Source organism: Simochromis diagramma, unplaced genomic scaffold, assembly GCF_900408965.1.
Source record: "Simochromis diagramma unplaced genomic scaffold, fSimDia1.1 OVJJ01000603.1, whole genome shotgun sequence".
Classification (NCBI taxonomy): Eukaryota; Metazoa; Chordata; class Actinopteri; order Cichliformes; family Cichlidae; genus Simochromis; species Simochromis diagramma.
In genome coordinates, this window is record NW_024387414.1 from 8,705,825 (window position 1) to 8,726,823 (window position 20,999).

Here is a 20,999-nt window from a genome sequence, read left to right on the forward strand (position 1 = left end):
ACAGCTCGAGAACATTTAGTAGAAGTGCCAATTACTGATAAACCTCTCAGACTTGGGGATATAGGAGAATTTGACACCATAGTCTTATGCATTAATGCACAAGGCAAAACAATAAACCCATAAAATATTAACAGCCGCATTCAAATCAAAGTGGGAGCTGACGACAAATCTCTCGGTGTCACTTGAAAGGGAAGTTGGCCAGGCACCTCAGTGACACAAGGATGGTTTAAGAGGAAGACCTTGTGCAAGCTCTGCTCTCCTGGATGCATATCAGAAGCTAATGGAGTCTCAAAACTACAGGGGTGCTGCGGGATTGCCACGATTAGCTCGTGGAACTGCTGAAGGTCACCACTGCTGAGCTGAGCAGCCACAAGCCTTCATAAAACCATGCAGCGTATCATTATTTTCAAAGTGTTTCATTATGGACGGTTAACCTTGGCTAACTCCAACCTAACACTTTAATCAGATGCCTGTAATGCTTTGGAAACATTGTAATCATTCAGTTTCTCTTCTTGTTTATCAGCGGGGGAGAAAAATAATATTGGAACTCCTTAAAAAAATGTTTTCCAAGGTTGTGCAGGTATTTGAAAAGTTACATTATTGAGTCAGAACCACCACAGATTAGAAACTCGATCAGTTTCCTTGGAAGGAATGTCATTTAAATGAATTGTCAGTGGCTGTCCGCAGAAGGAAAGCTCTGGCCAATGTAAAGGTCTCACAGACCTTGATCTTGTTTCTACTTCTGCCATCCCACACTACGACCACATGCAAGAGCTCACAAGCCAGCAGAAACATACATGCACATGACAGTAAACAAGGACATGCTGTGAATGAGCCTCAATTTCACCTCAGAAATATCAGAAGTTGACTCAAGAATTTCATGGCCTCCATTCATAATCCCGCAATTGAGGTTTCTGGAGAATGGACCTTTATTATGTGGTTGGAGCTTTTACTGAGGCTGTGTCCATTGTTCCTTTTTATTGTGGAACTGAATAAAAACTAGATAGATTCATGAATACTGCATGATTTTCATCAAATAGAAAATCTTTTGGAAGAATTCTCAAAGCAGTGTTATTTCAGTAACATGTTGAGAGCTGTTTATTCAAATGAGGACAGCTGATGGGCAATTATAACCAAAAGAATAATGTCAGACGGAAGACAAGAGGTTTTTTTCCCCCATTTTGTCTTTTTTTAAATGCTGAATATTTTTAATTTGCGTTCCCCACAGGATTTACTCCTGACAAATAGAGATTAAAATCTTTCTGGATTTATGGGAGCCATAAAAAAAGCTGTTGGTTGAGGGCGAGGAAAAGATTATCATCTTAGATCAATATTGAAAAAGTTCAGTGTGCCGTGTCTCATTCTTCAGGTCAGGTCTGCGCAGAAATAAAGAGTGATGGCAAAACAGACAGCTGAAATACAAGTTATTGTTGTTGAATTTCTGTGGCCTTGTTAAAGAAAATGGATACAAAGACATTTCTGACAAACCAAGGTATGAAAGAGATATTAAAGGGCAAACATTTAAGAAGAGCCGTTTCACTCCCCTTAGGGACTAAAAAGAAAAAGACAATCCTCGAGCAATCAGCGCTGTGTAACGAGAGCTTGATTCCAAGCAACTGAATAACGATGACAAAAAAAAAAAAAAACCCCACAGTAGTCATATCAGAGGATTCCTATCAGTCTTAAGTATGTTTATAGAAGATTGAATCAAGCTGCTGCAGGTTGAGATAGCAGATTTTTAACTCTGGGGAGTATTAAAACTCTTGTTTAAGGGGTAACGCAGGTCTGTAGGCAGCAGTATTCCTGCTATGGTAGTTATTACATGAAAAGACAATATCATCTAACTGACTCACACTTTGTTTGAGACATCGTGTAAACAGGGGACAAAACGGTAAATAAAGGTTATACATTTTACCAGAAAGTGTCAAATACATCTAATTTTTAATTTTTAAAGGAGTGCTTTCATCGTTTCCTGCATGATAAACAGGTTTTCTTTCAAGTTAGTCTTCCTTGAACTCTGATGCAGTTCTTCTTGAAAACATGCCATCCATTTCGCCATTCAAACAAAAGTTTTATTTACCTACATTATTTAAGCTCTTTGTCCAACGGGTCTAAGGGATATTTGCACACCTGCTACTATTGTCAGTCCTTTTAGTGCAACCTGGTAACAAGCTGCATTATGGGAATGTGTGATGTAGGAGGGGGGCAGCAGAAAAAGGGAGGATTAATCACACTGTTTAACAAGTAATACTACACACCTGCAGCTCATAGCCCTGTAATGAGAGAGAAATTCACACTCAACCTGATATATGAACAAAGGTTGGGATCATGAATAATAATATCTATGACGAGGCTGGTTTCGTTTTAACAGTTAAAGCAAACTGAAGCATATAACAAATTCAACCCCCAACCAGCGTTTATCCCTTTCAGTAAAATATCTCAATTTTGAATAGTTTTCAGTATTTATCTAACTCAAAGGTCGTTTAGATGCAGAAATTAGGAAAAGCTGAAAGAATAAAGTCTAAATGTGAAAACAGAAGCAATAAATTCAACCTGCACTGCTAAGAAAATATTACCCATAACTGTATGAGACATCCATCAGTGGCCTGTGCACCTGACAAAGAGCCAAAGGCTTAAGTCAAGCAAGTCAAGTTAAAAGGAAAACTGCAGAATGTTTTGATACAGTCTGTGAGCCCATTAAGAGAATTGGACATTAGATCTATGAAACATGGAATGGCTGCCTCTCTGGAAAGCTTTAAAAATGAATGCGTCTTAACAGCGAGGCTAACCACTAAAGGGACACAACACTTATTGAATCAGCCAACCAGAAGTGATTGACTGGTCCTTTTGAAACTGCTTAATTCATGGTTAAAAACTGTTTTCTGGAGCACAGGGGGTTCTTCTTCCTCCTTTTAATAAGTCAGCAAGGTTGAAGCTGTCAAAAATGTAGTGAGCCAAAACCAGATTAAAACAGTTGATCATAGTGGAAAAATCTCTCTTAAGGGGCTCTGTCTTGAACAGAAATGGGCACAGCATTGACTCATTCAATAGAACTTCTGAAGGTTAATGACATCTTTGGCCTTACATAACTTAACGGCGCATTACACTAGAAGAGGTTGGTGTTGTTTAAGAATTGTACACAACAACCATCATATTGGTAACATATGCTAACACAAAACCTCTTAGTTAATCCTTCTTTTCAAAAACCATTTACCATTTCATTGATTTCCTGTCATATGATCAACAAGAATCATAGACACCATTCAATAAAAAATATGATCTTGTAGTGCTGTACCTCGGGATTACAGACTACAATCCCATGAGGATTTGGGTGAGTGCTACTTTGCGCTTCAGGCAACCTCTGCAATGACACAGACACCTTTGACATAACCTCACAACCATTTATTTTTCCACACAGTCAATCATTTAACTTATTGTTTTGAAACTAAAAAAAAAATCATACATATTGCACATCTAAAAAGGCAATGCGTACCTCCTCATGTCACAGCTTAACAAACCTCTTGTACGCCAACTCTGTTTGGTATTTGAGTAAACTCTCAGTCTTATCTGATTCTTAAGACATCAAAACCCTAAATCTCAACCCCCTCGCTGACCTGGACAATGTCATCTTTTCCACTTTTATAGGGAACTCTGTGGTCTAGATGAGTTCCATCTTTTGGTGTATCTCTGAGTTATGGGTGCTTTTTAAGTGAGCTCAGCTCATGCTAATGCTTTGCCATACAACTTCAACATGTGTTTTAATGAAGTCAGCAGTGAAATTATTACTGACATTTTTTCATTTGGACTTTAATGATGCATTAACTAATTAGATATTTGAGAAAAGACATAACACGGCTCCACATGTAACTAAGAACTTAAAGATCTAAATGATGTTAATTTACATTTTTTAAAGCTATCCAAATGAGAACAAGTGTTGATTTATCCAGAAAGCAGATACCCAGAAAGTCCTTAAAACACTGAAAAAAAACAACAACAACAACAACTCTTCTGTAATAACTTACCATAATCTTTTGTTATGATTCATGATTTGAACGGTGTAGTGATGTTGTTTACATGACAACACTGTGCATCTGTTCTCTTTATACCACTGGAAGAGATGTTTTTGAAACAGCCACATAGCTACACATAGTCAAAAGGGAGAATTTTTTATCGTTTTATTAAGCAGGGCGAGGACAGATAACAGTGGAGTGGATCCTTGAGGTGAAACTATACGCACAAGGAAAGCCTACAGCACTAAGACACTCCATATGCAAGCATGATTTCTTTTTTGCTTTTAATGTGGTTTCCCCTATTTTTCATTGGACATGAGATTACATCAAGACCAAATCAGCACAGCAAGATGGTTCTTGTCTATAGAATGGTGCCTTATGGTTTGCAAATCCACCAGTTGGGAAATAACTTCATGGTGTGAGGTCTGCCTAAATGAACCACGCTGAGTAATGCACAAGGAGATGTAATGAAGTGGATTTATGAGCAGTGATGGCAAGATTACAGAAGGTCTTTACGAGTGCTGATCTGGGTAATGGTCTATGTCTGTTGAAGATTTCAGAGCTGGAGGATTTGTCACATCCACCTCATAAACAAAGTGGACAACCTGATGTTATGTTTTTCACTCTGTTGGATCAGATTGTCATACAGTTGCAGAATGCTTGTGGGATCAAAGCAACAACCATTAATGTTGCTCAGAAGAAATGGCATGCAGAAAATGGAGCTGGGCATTTACAAAATACGTGTAGTGCCGTCTGCCACATATAGCAGTCATTCTTACAGACAGGAGCTCCAAGTGCAGAGTGCGTCTTCGTATAGAACAAACTAAAAATAACACTCTCTTGTCTCACTGGGAAAATTAGGTGTTTAATAAATCTGCTGAACTACATCTCCTGACAAGCTACAATTAAAAGACTCAGCAAAACACATCAGCTATTCACTTCTTGGACATTTAAACATTTAACATGCACCTTGGAGTCATATCCATCAAGTGTTGAGTTTGACAAAGCAGACAGCCTCCCTGCCCCTCCCCAAGACACGCACACACGGCATTACCGCACACACATTTAAAGTTGTGTTTGGATATGTTTAGAATGTGTGTGATGAAATGGCACCAGCTGTGTACACTGGAGAGATGCACAAGGCCCCCTGGTTAAGAGAGTTAACCCCTTCCCTCCCGCTGGAGCTTAAGTGACAGCAGAGACAAAAGAAACCTGACGTACTATGCTTTGGACAAAAGAGGTTATTGCCCAGGGGTTAGCTAATGTGAAGCTACATTAATTCACTTCCTCCAGACCTTAAAATCTGTGTTGTTCCTGGTTTCCTTACATATGCATGTGTCAGTAGAGCTCATATAAACTAAGTAGTTCATGGCCTACGGCCCATTTCCCCCGCTCAGTAAAATCCTTTAAGAAGTGCATCATTTTGGGTCTTGAAGAACTTTCTAATCAGGGAATAACAGCAGAGCTAGTCTGTCATATTATAGCTTATGGATGATAAAATACAAAGCCGACAATAAACAAATTATCCAGAGTCCTTTATCAATATGTGGTCGAAAAACAACAAAATAAAGCATGTGTAGCTAAAGAGGATTTGTCATCAAGATCATTTCTCAGAAAAGACTTATTATGCTGCACATAAGGCTGTAATCCTTAACAACTGAGTCCAAGTTGATTTGGCACTACCTGTTGTTAATAGTCTGTGGTTTCATGCAACAGCAAACACAGCATGTGCATCTAAAAATCAGTGTACAGTGCAACCGCCAAACTATTAACCCTGCCTTAATCAGTAATCAGTTTGCTACCTTTGCAAGTTAATTGGTTGATGAAACATGTCTACAGTTTGGATATTTTTTTTCCAGACACAGTCAGCAAATATGATTTTTGAATACGGTATATAAATTGTTAAAATGCTGACAACATTATTAAAAAAAAAAAAGCCTAGTCACAAATTTCTAAGATGTTTAATTATAGTTTGCTCTTTCCTTTTAAAATGCTTCATTAAGCACAACTGTTGTATGTCTCTTAACAGCACTACACAGCAACACAGCAGAGATCCTGCAGGACTCCCCCCCCCTTTTGTAGCTTTTGTCATGTACAAAGGCTATGGAATCTCATAGCAATGCGTTTATCTACATCCCTCTGCTATACTGCCATTAAAATACTCCAATGTATGGTCAATTCTCAACTGCAATGAATTATAATGTCTCAGTGGTGCTGGTATTAGTTTTCCAAATAAACCTTCAGTGTTAGCACCAGTGCAGGTGAGGAGTTTGTATTAACATCTGTTGGTGATTTCTTGGCGCCTGGAGGTAATGAAAGCCCACACTAAATGGATACTGTATCTGAAACATTATTAAACCTTTAGGAAAAAAAGACCAGATGGCAATAAATATGGCTATAACAGAGGGTCTCTTTCAAGAAACCATTAAAGTCAATCACATTTGACTTTTACAAATACCAAAACTAGTTAAATCCAAACAGCTCTTTGTCTTTGGTTTATGTTGTGCCTGACTGAGGAGCTTGCCTAGAGAAAACAAGCAGCCTTAACCATGTTGCATCACTGAAATCTCTTTGAATAATAAATAAGTGCATATATATGTACGAGCTCATACACAGATTTAAAAAGTTTATCAAACTTCAAAAGGGAACTTTTATAAATTTTACCGACTACAACCAGGTGTTGTTAGAAGAATCCAAAGAGCCAGGAAAACCAATAGTCATTATCAGATAAATTGAAAACAACGCTTACCTGAAGTAACAACCAATCAGTAAAAGTAGGAGCCTTGGTGTTTTTGCCCTTGAGCATACCTGTTCCGTGTTCACCCTCGAGTCAAGGTAGTTTAAGAGAAATAGACCCCACTGTGACAGCCTCGTCACTCACCCTGCACACGCTGTAGTCAATGTTTATAACCCACAGAAATAAGCCTTTACGATTTCAGTTTCAATAGAGAAACCGTGTTTAATTTTTCCAAACTGCAACAAGGGAATTTTTCCTCACAAAATAGATTTTATATGAGAATTATTCAGCTTTGTGAAGTTGTGGCATGTTTCTCCTCAGCACCTTCATCTCTGTGCCAAAAAAAGGGAAAGAAATGGCAGCTTCATTAGTCATGACTGCAGCACCTAATTAAGTTTGTGCCACTCGTTTGGATTTTTCTGTAAATTTAAAAGAATCTCTGATGTTTGAAAGTGCCTCTGGGCCCTTCTGTCTCTCTTGTCATTAAAATTGAACATTTCCTGCGCCAGCATTTTGAGTGGGTATTGCCTGTTTTCAAATCAAAACTGTAAATCTAGTGAAAGTTTGGCTGCTCGCAAAAGGTGCTGTGACAGCTTATAAATAGATTAAAGAAGTAATGCTTCAGCTCTGTGACTTGTAAGCATGCCACATCTTTTAGATGACTAACCGCTCTGCATTGTGCTACCTTTCAGCAAGCTGATTCAAATAAATTGGAGGCTTATTTGAAAGATGCATGCAAAAGAGCCTATTTGTTCACAGTGGAAAGGCATTGTAATTAGCATGAAATGCATGCTTTGTACTCTCTCTCTCTTCCTCTTTCCAACGTAACTGGTAGAGATACTGGATAAGCACCTTCTCACCACCCTCTCTCTCACTCTATGCCTCCTTTTGCATTGTGGCCAATTACTGTTACAGATGGAAAATTTCACTTGACCCGGGGATTTTATGAGCAGGAATAAAATCGCACTTCAACTTTTACACCAATTCAAAGCAATGTGGTTAAAGTTTCTTGAGGCTGATGAAGACATGATGAAATTGGGCACATATGACAACTTGGCCAAATGACAAAGAGCTGATGAAACACTGAGACAAACCTGGTAACTGTTTTAAGCAGCATCAGATTGCAAACAGAGCTGCATTACGGGGCTGAATAATTTGAGAGGGGGGTAGTGTGTCGTGTCTGAGTGTGCCTGTGTGTCTGTGTGTTTGGGGTGGTGGTGGGGGGGGGGGGGTGTATCATTGTTTAAACTTCATAAAAAACTGTTATTTTTGACTGCCACAATGATGTTCTCTCCTGCTGTTATACAAGAGAGTCAAGTTAGTGACTGATCACAGGCCTAACAGTGCGCGTGTTACATCACTGACAAAACATTACAAATCATCAACTGTGTTTTACATAACCTCATAAGCTCTAGTTGCAAGAGTTATTAAACTTCAGCTTTGTTCTTATTCACAGCTCGGACACGGTGGCGTTTGTATACAAATACGAGGAAGCGAACAGATCAACATGTAAACAATGCAAATACATCATGCAACCTGGCAGTGGGCAGATAAAACTGTAGTGCACAGTATGACAGTCAAGAGTTTAACTGATGCCATGGGTAAGATAAGTGCACAACACGGCGCAACGCTGACAATGAATAGATTCATACGGAACAGATAGTGAGCTGTCCATTCCTCTTTCTGCTTGTGCATGCTTTTTTCCCCCTGAAATGTTAATGAGGAATATGATACTTGGAGCTCATTCTAAGAACTGCTTGCAAATGCAGTGAACAACATGAACTGAAGGCGGTTTGAAAATGAGGTTAAATACACAGTAGTTAACCAAAAGACCAACAACCATTTCTTTATCGTGTTGCCGTTTTATTTAACTGCATGACGTGGCCGGTCATGAAGAAGAGCAGGTACCTGACAGCCTACATCTTTTTTTTTTTTAAATCACATTTGAACTGTAATGACAGGATGTTGAGAAACACGGAACCCTAAAGGCAACAGCGCCCATGACTGTGGAGCACATCAGTCTGGTGAGAGTTTAGCAGTGCGACGAGGCAGGTTTGAGCTGGACAAAAAGTAACACTGTGCCGCTACACTTGTCCTGTGCTCCAGTTTCCTTTCCTAATGAACAACAACAAAGTTTGCGGCAAGAGAGGAAAGTACTGATTAGGCGGAAAGAGAACTCTGATTCAAGGAAGGAGGAAGTGAGTAAGGGGAATTCTAATTAAATCAACTTAATATCGGTCAGAGTTTCAATAATTAAGCTAAAAACAGTGCACTAGTGGTTCCAGTCCCAACGTGATCGCACAACACAAAACAACACTACGGCGCGAAACGGGAAGGATTTCTCACCTTATTGAAGTTGTAGTAGCCCAAACAGTGGGCAAAATCCAGGTTTGGTGGATCTCCCGGAATAGAATTTCCACCGGCAGTCGGATAAAATCTTACATCCATGGTGTGTGAGGGAGCCGCGCAGCTGTAGTTGTAGCCTGCTCTGCACGGAGCTCAATTTGTTTCTGCCGTTTACAATCCAAGCGCACAGAGAGATGGAGAAAGAAAGGCGGCGAAACTGACCCAAGCTTTGTTGGGTTAAACGAGATATTACGGTAAGAGAAAGGGGGACAGGTAAAGTTTGGATATTCCTCTTTTTACACCTTACACCAGTCGCTTCATTTCTGTGGAAATCCACATGAACGCTGGACTGAGCCCAGGAAGCTGTCCCTCAAAGAGCAGCAGACGCTGTGTGCCCATGCATTTACACACAGCTGCTGCTGTATACAAAGAAGCCACGAGACCGGCGAGTGAGCGTGGGTCCACCTCCTTTTTCCTCCTTCAGACGCAGAGAGGGGGAAGGAAAGGGGAAAATGAAAACTCTAGGAAAGTGGTAATAAATACCACGAAGTAAAGTCCGCGCGTCAGGATAGCGCTCAAAAACGTGCCCGCGTCCTCCGCCGTGTTTCGCAGAAGTTTATTTTTCCAACTTGTAAAACTAGTTGGTGAAGCAGTTTGAGGAAGGAGCAACTAGCTGGCCGCTCGAGCCCATCTGCTAAATACAGGTTTTGTACAACAAGCTGAACAACACTCCACAGATGGTGCAATTAGTGAATGTGATGTACTACACTGAGTATCTCCGTTCAGCCTTCGGCTCTGCCTGTCGTAGTGATGAACAAGGCAAAATGTGTGAACAAGCCAGCCACTCCCCAAACACACTAAGCCACTCCCATGAAAACACTGCATTTAAGTCCATGTGACATGTTGGCATATGATAATTAATCATAATTATGAGTCTGTATGTGTATATTTTCTTAGCATACCTTTTTATGCCCTTTTAAACGGTGACTTTCATAATGAATGGCAGGTTACATCCAAATGTAATTTTACATCTTACTCTGTTTTTACTCTGCATTACTCTGCCAACAGGTACGATAGCTCCTGCAGTTTGTTTTTCCTTAATTCTGCGAATTTTAACCTTCAGTTCAGTTTTTCACTATGAAGCTTTTACAATCCACAGTAATTTTCCTCCCACTGCTACTGTATTTGATGTTAATGCATATTTTATAAACGTTTCTGTCTGTGGCAGTTTGTCACATATGTTTTCAGAACTGACTGAAGTGTTTTTGATTTTCAAGTCATATTGGTACTGGTCACAGGGCACCATAAGTAGACAAAAATGATACACCAGGTCGACATTAATCCATAGTTCAATGATTGAAGAAAACTTTACCTTTCCTAAACTGGAAGCTTGCAAAAAGAGATGAAAAAATATAATCAAAATATACTTTTTTCTGGTTGGTAACCTCTACACAAAATATTATAGCAATAGCAGAAGGTTCTGTGGATTCAAAACATCTAACAAGGTTTTAAATAGGGCTAAACTGTTCAACACCATATGTGAACTTCGATAGCTTTACTTTAGACAAGTAAAGATCTTAAAACTGGTTAGTATTATGGTATAAACAACTTGAAAAAGAAAAAGGCAAAACAACTACAGATTTATCCCAAACAATCAGAAAACTGCTTTTTGCTGTCAGTAGTGAAGCGTCTTTTCAACTGGTTAAATTCCCATGGTAAGTTAAGTTGAACTAGTTGGAAGTTTTGGTTTAAAATTGGCTGGAAGCACCATATTTTCACTAATCTTTTATTTACAGCATGTTTTAAGTGCAGTACAGAGTCTCCGCTGGGCAAATATGTTTTAAAAGTGCAGGTTGTGAAATCACAACTTACTAGCATTACAAATGAAGCACAGCTGTAAGGTTACAACAGTGCAAACTGTCCATTGCATTGTCCATGGAATGTGCATGTTTTCAGCTAGTAATGCAGAAAATGTATACATTTTTAAATTTTGTTCGTTTGTTTGTTTTACTTGATTCTAATCTTCTGCTCATTCTCTTTTACATTGCTGAATACACAGCAGAGAGCAGAGAACACACAGCAATACAATTTAATCTGTAAAATGAATTTCACTCTAATCTGCTGACAAACTAAAGAGATTTCCACATCTCCTTTATTATGTTATGTGACAGCAACCTTATAATGTTTAAATGGCTCCAGTTTGGATGGATCCACACAGAGCTCTAATGTGTAGTCACCATGTTAGAAACAAACAGCAGTACAAAGCGCTGGCTCGGGGTTCAAATAATTAATTTGAAATAATCTCTTATGTTATTTTCAACAGCATTACATTTTATTGTTCGACATATTTATGCTCTTTATAGATTTTTATGGCTATTTTCATCATCTCTGGTAACATTTGTCTGATGACTTGAAGTAGGCTATGCTCATAGGGATCGTTTGTGCATGCAATGCCCCTTTTTATGTGAGTGTATACAGAGCCTGAAACAGAAAGCTGTGCTTAACAGAGAATGTTGATAACCACCATCAGTTTTGTCGAGTCAGCTAACGCAAAGAATTCCTGGCTGTGTTGAACTTCCCACCCAATATACCATCTGGTGTGGGCTAGCCCACCCACAAAGCTTTTTGCTCACTCAATACACACCAAATCAAAACTTACAAAAAGTATTTTTTGTTAGTTTGTTTTGTTCACCTAGTGGAAATAATAATAATAACAATAATAATACACAAAACAGGAGTACCATTTCTAACTTCTTACTGAGTGGGAAGCCCACAGACCAGCTCCAAAATCTCCTGCTGTACACCCTTTTAACATCGTCATAGGTACATATGCACAGAGGTTTAATAAGCCCACTTGTAAAGACTGATGACTCAACATGTTGTTTATGTTATATTTTTATTTTTCTGTCTCAATTTAAGCATAGGTCTGGTTTACAATTAGCTTTTGCGATGCTAAGATGTGTTGTGACACTCTCTCTTGCTCTCCCTTGGTTAAGCTAACACTTTTAACATAGCGTAGATCTTTACTGACATGCTTTGGTGGGAGAAAAAGAGCTTCTGTGTCTTTATTTGCATTTCTGATTTGGTGCAGGGCACTATAAGAGGGCCGAGTATTGTTTGCATTTACTAGCTTTTCAATTAGATGTGTAGAAAGTGTTGAATTATTATTAATATTCTTATATATTTGAATAAGCAGCATAATACGCTCTTTAAGTAATGAAACAAATTTCTCTGAAAGATGCCTATATTTACATGTGAGCTAAAGGGTAAGTAATTTAGTAAACAAATTATATTATATGTTTCAATGAATATGAATTTTATCTGTATTGTCTTGTTTTTATTGTCAGTGTTTTAAGTGTAAAGTAGGCACAAAAAAGCTCACAAGGTTGTTTTTACAGATTTTGGAGAGTCTGTCTCTGCAATATAATTTTCAGTGTTCTTCAGCCTGTAGAAACTATCCTACAGCTGCTACATATGGACTAGAACAAAAGTAGTTTTCTAAATATTACTTTAACATCATGTAAGATTGTTTATTATGTTTATTTTTTCCCATGCAGAAAGACACTATTCCCAGACAGAGAACCCAGTATTTGAACAGGGACTCAAACCAGCAACTTGAAGGTTACTAGTTGGCTGCTCTGACCTCTTCAAGTTGCCCATCTATTATTTCTAACACAGGATGCAAGAAATTCACCCTGAACGTAAGTTACCAAATTTTCTTGCCAGTGATTTCTTAAAGTCTGCACAGTTACAAAAAAGTAAATTTTTCAATGAAAATAAAGATTCACGGTTAGGGTTTTTGATTTGAGGAAGGGTTTTCTTGGTTCTGGCTTCTGTCAAGCTTCACTTAACCATACTGACATAATGAATGAGTCTACACATGAATAAATGCACAGCCTGAAACTCATTATGTCCATTGTATTCACAAATTAATAAAAAAGACAAAATCATTTGTCTGATTTGAGATTGATAAACTAACCAGTAGCTGAAACTAATTATCACACACAGCTTCTGTCAGTGAGATTAAAGAGGGGACTGCCATTCTTCCAATGTCACCTTCAAACATAAAGACTAATATATAATTAACAACTAATCACTGATAAGAAGAAATACTAAAGAGCAAAAAAATAACTATTATTCTACCAAACATCCTCCTGAACTTGTGTGTACACATACGTGCACCTTTACTCTTTTGTTTTTGTTTTAATCAAAGAAAGCAACATTTTTATTGAAGTTGATTATTGCAGTGATGATTCAACCAGACGCATACTGTATGTATCCCTGGCCACTTTACACTATTTTGTCCATTTCACCGCTTTGTTGCGTTGCTCTACTCGAAACACTTACTCTGCCCTTGCAGTCTGTGCTACCAGCACACTCTTCTCAGTTTCTAAGTAAGAAGACAAGACTGTGCAAGTGTTACTTTTAGGATGGTGCAGGAAGCTGTTATTTCCAGCTAGAAAATCAAAGACATTTTTGAGCAGTACCCCATAGCAGTGGGAGGGAGTATGTGTATGTAAGGAATCCATAGTTTACACCTATGAAAAATTCTTTGGAGAAGAAGACTATGCTTTATACATTAGTAAAACAAAAATGTTATAGGAATCTGAATTTACAACTAAAGAGGAGGTTAAAGTGAAACTTTAGGGACTTACTGCTCACTAGAACTCTAGTTGTGCAGTAAGGACATAAAAAGTTATTCAGCTGTCGCAGTCATCTCTTTACTGACAAAAGAAGACATCAGAATCAAGCAGAGAATTAATCCACCATGTGAATACATAAGCCAGATTTTGCCGTTATGTCATATTTGTCTGCAAGTGTCAGGTTAGCTTTATTTCCCATTAAATCTCTGCTTTGAAGTGTGTCATTTTTTTTTCTTGGATTCTCTAAATGAACACGGTCTACTTAATCACTGTCTCGTTAATAGTGTAGATTACAATAACACAACTTTTTGTTTTATACATTTTCTTTCGGTGCTTTTTCAGTTATGTTCAGTTGTTCGTTGATGTAAAATAGAATATTACATGAAACATGTTAAACTCTGAAGCTTGCTACGGCACATTATTAATAATTATTCCTGCACGTCACACGCTAGTTAAGAAAATAGTGAACGCACCAATGCCCTATACAGTACATCACTGTAACACAAAATAGCTTTTTTCCACTTTCTGTCATCTATATTATACTGCATTTCTTTACATATTCCGATAACATTATATAATTATATATAATTTGTCTTTCCTAGATAGGATGCATTTGAGGAGCTGTTATGAAACAGAGAAAAACCCTATGCAAGTGGGATGCGTGTTGGCATGTACTATATGCAAGCTTAATCAATGACATACAGTGCTAAACTCTGCTGTGCTGCATTGGAGGAGATAATCCTCATTTGAACGCTCTCCAATGCTTGCTTAGAGATGGTCAACAATCCATGATAGTCGCCAGGAAATCTACTTTGTAATTATGGACACATTGATGCATATGCACACCATTTTTTCGTCATGTTCTCGTTTGATAGTGGCTCTTGCATGCATAACGAAGCAATGCCTTCACATACAACACACACTGATACGCCCACCAATCAAATCTCATTCACTCATGCACATACAGGCACATAAGAAAAACCCACGCAGTCTCCCACACACCACATATCAGATAAGCAAGCTCCCAATTCAGCCTGGTTGCTGTTGTTATTTATTCCTGTTTTCAATGTTGTTTGGCTGTGCAGCCAGGCAGTGGAATTAATTTCCTTTCTGATGGTTGAGTATCAGTGTCTCAGCCAGATGAATTATGCTTTTCTACTATATGCGATTTCCTCTTAGCCTGGCAACACTGGAACCATTTGGTAACGTGAAAACAAATTATCTTCTGCTGGCTCCTGCTCAGATTCAATTAAAGCGGTGCAGAGTAATTATATGGAGATACAAAAGAGTAATAAATGCAAAATAATTAATTAACCTAATAATCTTTATTTATTGCAACCCCCCCCTTTCATATTAAGTGCTGAATTCTGTCAGTGAGTGACACCTTCACAAATAACTGCTGTCTGATGTTAGTCATTGGAGCCCCACTGAAGTCTGTTTTTGTGTAAGTGTCACAATATCTCACTTTCATCTGGCTCGGGTACCTGTCATCCTCAGAGCTATTATGGTTACTATCACCATAATTCACAGTGTAAATATACACCCTAATGCTGAAATTTGTGTTTAATTGTCGGGCGGAGACTTACCAAAACGATAAAATAAGGCGAAATCAATTCAAATTGCAAATTGCAAAAGAAAACCAAACTATCAGCGAGCCCTGAAAGAAGTTGAAATATCAGTGTAAGTGAAAGCGTTTACTGAAGTTGAGGTATTATTTTACAGTAAGTGAAAGTGTTGAGTGAAATTGAATGGACCTGCTGAAAGGACCTGAAGATTCAAACTCTTAGGACTGAAATCCTGAAAATGTGAAAAAAAAAGGAGAATCTATCAGTATGCGATTAACACAGCAGAAAGCACTTGAAATGTCAGTTAAATGTCACTGCAAGTAGTTGAAGAAATAAGCGTTATGTTATGGACAGTCAGTTGTGCTATAGTTGGAACTGTTGAGAAACATTAATTAATTTGTTGGTTAAACTTAAATTATTAGTGGGAGAGAAACAGGTGGGAGCAGTGCAATTATCAGATACAATTTAACTAATGAAAGGAGTTAAAATTTTATTTGAAATATGTGCAGTGAATGAAGAACAGGGCTGCTGGAGCCAAGCACATTGGTGTAGTTGCTTTCAGCTGGTCACTTTAAATGGTAGGTCTGTGCATTAGAAATCTGAATCTTTAAATTCTTCCTAATATTGATAATCAGTCAACTGAGGTTAATTACTTTTTTTTTAATTTGTAGTGTGACAGAGATAGGGCACAAAAAACCTTTGGTAAAATTCAGAGTGTTTTCATCTCGGGCAAACATGATACACGTCATTAGAGGAGTGAAATGGCTGAACAACTACACAGCCATTTCTGTGAAGTGTCACTGAGCAGTCACTCCACTAAGACTTAAAAAAACACACACTCACACACTCATCACTGGCAAATTTAAGTCTGACACCCTCTCAGAGATACACAGTGGCCCCGAGCCGCACACTGAAAACATGAGGGGGTAACACACTACACACCTCACAGCAAATCACAAGTTTCATTACTGTTCTGAATGGCATGTCCCATATAAAATATGATAATAATTATGCTCTTCAGTTACCATTCACATTTTATTAAAAACCTTAAAAGGCTGTGAGGCCAAAAGAGGAGAAGGCAATAAAACCTAATCAATGATGTTACAGCAGTGATAATCTGTTTATTAGGTCAGAGAACATGTCTTTTTGTAGAGAATAGCTTTTAGGTCTTAAGTCATTATGCGTCACCTTTATCCTTCTATTGCCTTCTGGACAGACTATTTCCTTAATCATAATCATTACACCATGAACGTGGAAAAGAGGTCTGCTTTTTATAAAGAGATATAAGATCTGACTTTAGTATACCAAGTAGTTCAGACTATTTTATCTAGTTCAGGTGCATTCTATAGGTCAATTTATCTCGCGAGTATACTGTATATGCCGCTGGATATTGTATGAGTGAAGTATTTAAAGCTTGATTAATACAACAAGTTACATTAATTTATGAAATGATTTGGATGATCTACAACTTTTAATAGAGCGTTTTGGCTTATTTCAGCTTATTGTTTTAGATTAGAGCTAAGCGACTGGCTACCCACAACCAACTAATATGTGATAACTATATGGATCTGTTATTTTCTTAATACTGTTTAATGAAGCCACCAGGAAGGAGGAAATGGGGGAAATCAGCAAGAAGATTTATGTATGAATTGAAGGATGACATGCAGAGAGTTGATGTGACAGATGCTATAGGGATACGGTGGAATGCAGACAGATGATCTGCTGTGGTAACCCCTAAAGGGACTAGGCTTTAGTTTACATTAGTAACACCCTGGTAGGTATAGCTTTAAAATGATCAGTAGAGAAACACAAACACAATTTTTCCATGTTTAATCTATTTTCATCTCTAATCTACTAAATAAGTGTTTTCAACAAACTTGGCTTTCCCATTTTGTTTTTTCGCACTTCTGTCATGAAGCTTCTCATTTATTTGTGTCCATCCTTCAAATAGCATCTCGTGGCCACAGTTGGCTGTTGTCTGTGGATGCAGTGTTAACTCTGTTTAACTCAGAGTCATGGGAATCTTTAGTCTCTATTGTCTTCATAAGTGTGTCCATGCCCCATTGACAAAGGTTGGTAGTGTGCAAGACAAGCTGCCACTGGCTTTAACTTGGCTGTTCTGAGATCAGTTACAATTAGTCCATTCTGTGAAAACAGCTTTATTGCTAAATTTACTAAAGGAAATGTTATTAAAAATGTGCTTGGCATTGTCTGCTAATGGTAAATGTTTTTGATAACTGTAGAAGTAATAATATTTTACAATTTTTCAGTGAGAAAGGAGTGTAGAAATAAAAATATCCTTGCAGAGTGCAGCATGTTGCAGGAGGATGTCAGCATCCAGAAAAAAAAAAAAGTAAAAGTCAAGCGTGACAAAATCTTGAAACGGTATGTTTTAATCTGGCCAATCTGTCTCGTTAAACAACGGAGGAAGATTTGTATTCTGTGTTTGAGGGTGGTGTTTTGTTTAGATTTTATTTATCTCTGCTTGCCTTGCTGTAAAACTCACCGCACACCACTGCATAATATCCCACCCAAAACCCCATGTGCGCCCTTTAACCACGAGGTTTGCTTTTCATGTTGAGCTGTTGGGGCCAGTATAGGCTATTACCCTTATCAGAAATGATCGTCCATTAAAGCACACAACATTACTGGTAGATGTGCTTATTGATTTTTTTTTTTTTTGTTCCTCCCCTTCTACTTAATATTCTTATTGTGTTGTACCAAAACATGCATACATAAAATACATAATTTAATCAGTTGCACACAAAATGAAATGATGTGCACCACATCCCAAATAAACTAATAATGAATTAGTTCTGCAGAAGAAAAAAAAACACTTTTTGTTGCTGGACCTACTGCTGGCTATTTTATTGCACTTCTTAGGCCTGTGTGGACCAATAAGGAACAAGGACTACATACTGACAAATCTACAGGACACTTAATTACATTATTCTCAATTAAAACCTGTACTCAGCAACATTAGTCATCTTAGCTCTCGTCATTCATACTAATTAGCACTTGCCTTCCTTGCCACATGCTGAAAGAGGATATTTCAATATCCCATTAAGCGATTCCAAGATATGCCCTTGATTGACGTTCCCTTAAACCCGGGAAGTAATTACATTATACGCTTTGGTTTTCTTTTAATAATTTTAGATTTCCCCAGGTTTTTTGAGTTTCATATTTAATTTGTGTTAGATTTATCCATATCTACACTGCGTAAAAAGAAACAGAGAAACATAAATACAAGACATCCTGGGACACTCATTCAGTTAATGAGTAAAGCTCTTAAGCATTACTGCATTACATGACTTGCAAAGTATTACTTAATTAGAATAAATCCAAAACTACACAGTGACCACATTTACACAAAGCCATTTACTGAATTATAATATAATCATTTAGCTAAATTGACTTCCATATCTGTTTAACTATATTTAAGTGCCACATTTCTACAGTATAAAGTCTTTGCTTCACTCAGTTTACTCACTTGCTTAGATGCACAGAGGCCTAAATGGGTCCTCATGCTGAGCTGATACAGCACATACCTAGATGAGCTTCCTGAATTTGCATCTACCTCACAGTCAGCAGATTTCATTAGAACCCATTCGCTTGGAAAAGAAAAAAAGGAGACTGAAAAATGCATACAGTAAAGACTAATAAGAAAAAAGGAAATTCTTGTGTAAAATGTGTTGCTGGTGAATTTTAATAATGCACTTTAAAAAGTTTTGCACCTCTGTTGAACTGTGGGTGAAGGTGACATCTCAGAGGTATAAAACATAGATTAAAATTAAGCAAAATGCCTTGTAAGGAAGTGGGAAACTATAATTATATAAATATATTGTGATTCATCAAACTGAATCTTTTTGTCATTATACCAGCGTGGATTGCAGATATTATCCATTTAACGACTGCTTTGTTTGGTTTTTATTTGCCTTATATAGCAAAGTAATTAGAACCCAAACTTCATAGCTTAATTGAAAACATGTGCATGTAAACCTCCATGCATTGTTGATGTCTTTTAAAATATTTACTTCAATGCAACGATTACTCCACAAAAATGTTAATTACTGGGTGTTTTGACAGAACATCTGTTACTCCAGAAAGGTTTCCTCATGAAATTTTTTTATAAATGTGTCCCATGGCGCTGCACATATTCTAAATGGTCTAATGTAATGAGTTTTTTCTAATGAATGTCCAAAGCATGATGATGAATAGTTCTGAGCTCTTATTTGCAGAATGCAATCTGTTATTCTGTAACACGTCAGGGCTAACCTTTTTTTTCTGTCTCATAGTCTTAACATAGATTTCTTTGGAAAGCTTTACATGTAAATTACAGTGTCCACGGGGTAATTGTCTCCTTATAATACAGTGAAGAAGGAAACTGTCACCAGACACAAAGATTACAGCCTATCTCACCACAGTATGAGTGTCAAGATACAATGAAGCTAGGGGGGCATAAGAACAATTACAAGAATATTAATACATGCAGGGATTTTAATACATCGTAATTTGTGATCTGGATTTTGCTCGCCATATTGCAAGTCCAAGCATTTTTCACTAAATCATATTGTTTAATCAAAATCAGTCCTTCACATAGTAATTGTAGCTATCCCTGACCTTTTCCTGTATCATGAGCTAATTCAGGACATTATACATTTGTTTGGTGATTCGAACCCCAAAGTACCATACAGTACGGTACAATACAGATGCTAGTGCTGTAATATCAATGTCAATACAATGCTATTATAATCAGTATTAAAATGTATTCAGTATAAGTCAATCACGCCCTTGGTTGTAGTTAATGTATCTCCTTTGTGTGCCCGCCCACAGCCGTGACCTTTTTAAGTTACAGAATTCACACAATGAACATTTAGTTCCTGTCTCTTGTATAATGGTGCCTAAATGGGTTTCTTTTAACAGTACAAAAAGTGTTGATATTAGTAATGTGACAATAAAAGTGATTTGATTTGATTTGATTTGATTAATGCAAACCTGTATTGGAAAACTGTTTACAGACTGTGCTGCAGCCACACCTTTGTTATATTAACTCCGATAACAGGCAGTAGAGAGCTGAATGTGGGCATATGCAGACATAGTAGGAAATGCAGATATGCTGATATTTTACTGTCTTGTAGTTGGACACTATGATGTGAACTGACCAGTCTTATCATTGTGTAAGATTGCTGTTACCTGGCAACTTTGCAATAACTATGCAATAGCTTATGTTAAGTGACAGAGTTTTTAATGTATTTATTTATTTTCTAAAGACACCACCAATGTGGTGCAGTTAATGGTAAATTACACCTATTTAATGCCAATAATTAAATAAATGAATGTTTAATTCCAAGCTCCACACCACACCTACTCTTGTTTCTTTAGTTTATTCAGGTACTTTATAAAGGGGAGGATACTTATTGGGTTGGTTCTGAATATTTGCAGTAGATCGAAGGTTGTGAGCTCCAGAATCATCTTATAAGGATGTCATTCTCAGCACAGGGGCTTGGCATTGACATGTCCCTTGAGAGAAGTGGTGAGAAAGGACATTCAGATTGTTGGTATGACGGCTGTAAATGCAAAGGATACGGTGAAACGGAGGCACATGATCTTCTGTGGTAATTCCTAAAGGTAGTAGCCGAAAGAAGAACATTCATGTTGTCTAAAGGATGAGGATGAGACATATTTAATCCCTACATGC

The 20,999-nt window shown here is 37.6% G+C and overlaps 1 protein-coding gene across 1 annotated transcript in view; it reads right to left on the reverse strand.

Moving 5' to 3' along the window:
* tox3 (TOX high mobility group box family member 3) overlaps positions 1–9,926 on the reverse strand; it is a 37,585-nt gene extending 27,659 nt beyond the window's left edge. The window contains exon 1 of the mRNA XM_040011631.1: positions 9,094–9,926. Within this exon, the coding sequence (XP_039867565.1) occupies positions 9,094–9,195 (102 nt within the window). The 5' untranslated portion in view covers positions 9,196–9,926. The remainder of the gene's footprint in view (positions 1–9,093) is intronic.
* Positions 9,927–20,999: the final 11,073 nt, after the last annotated feature.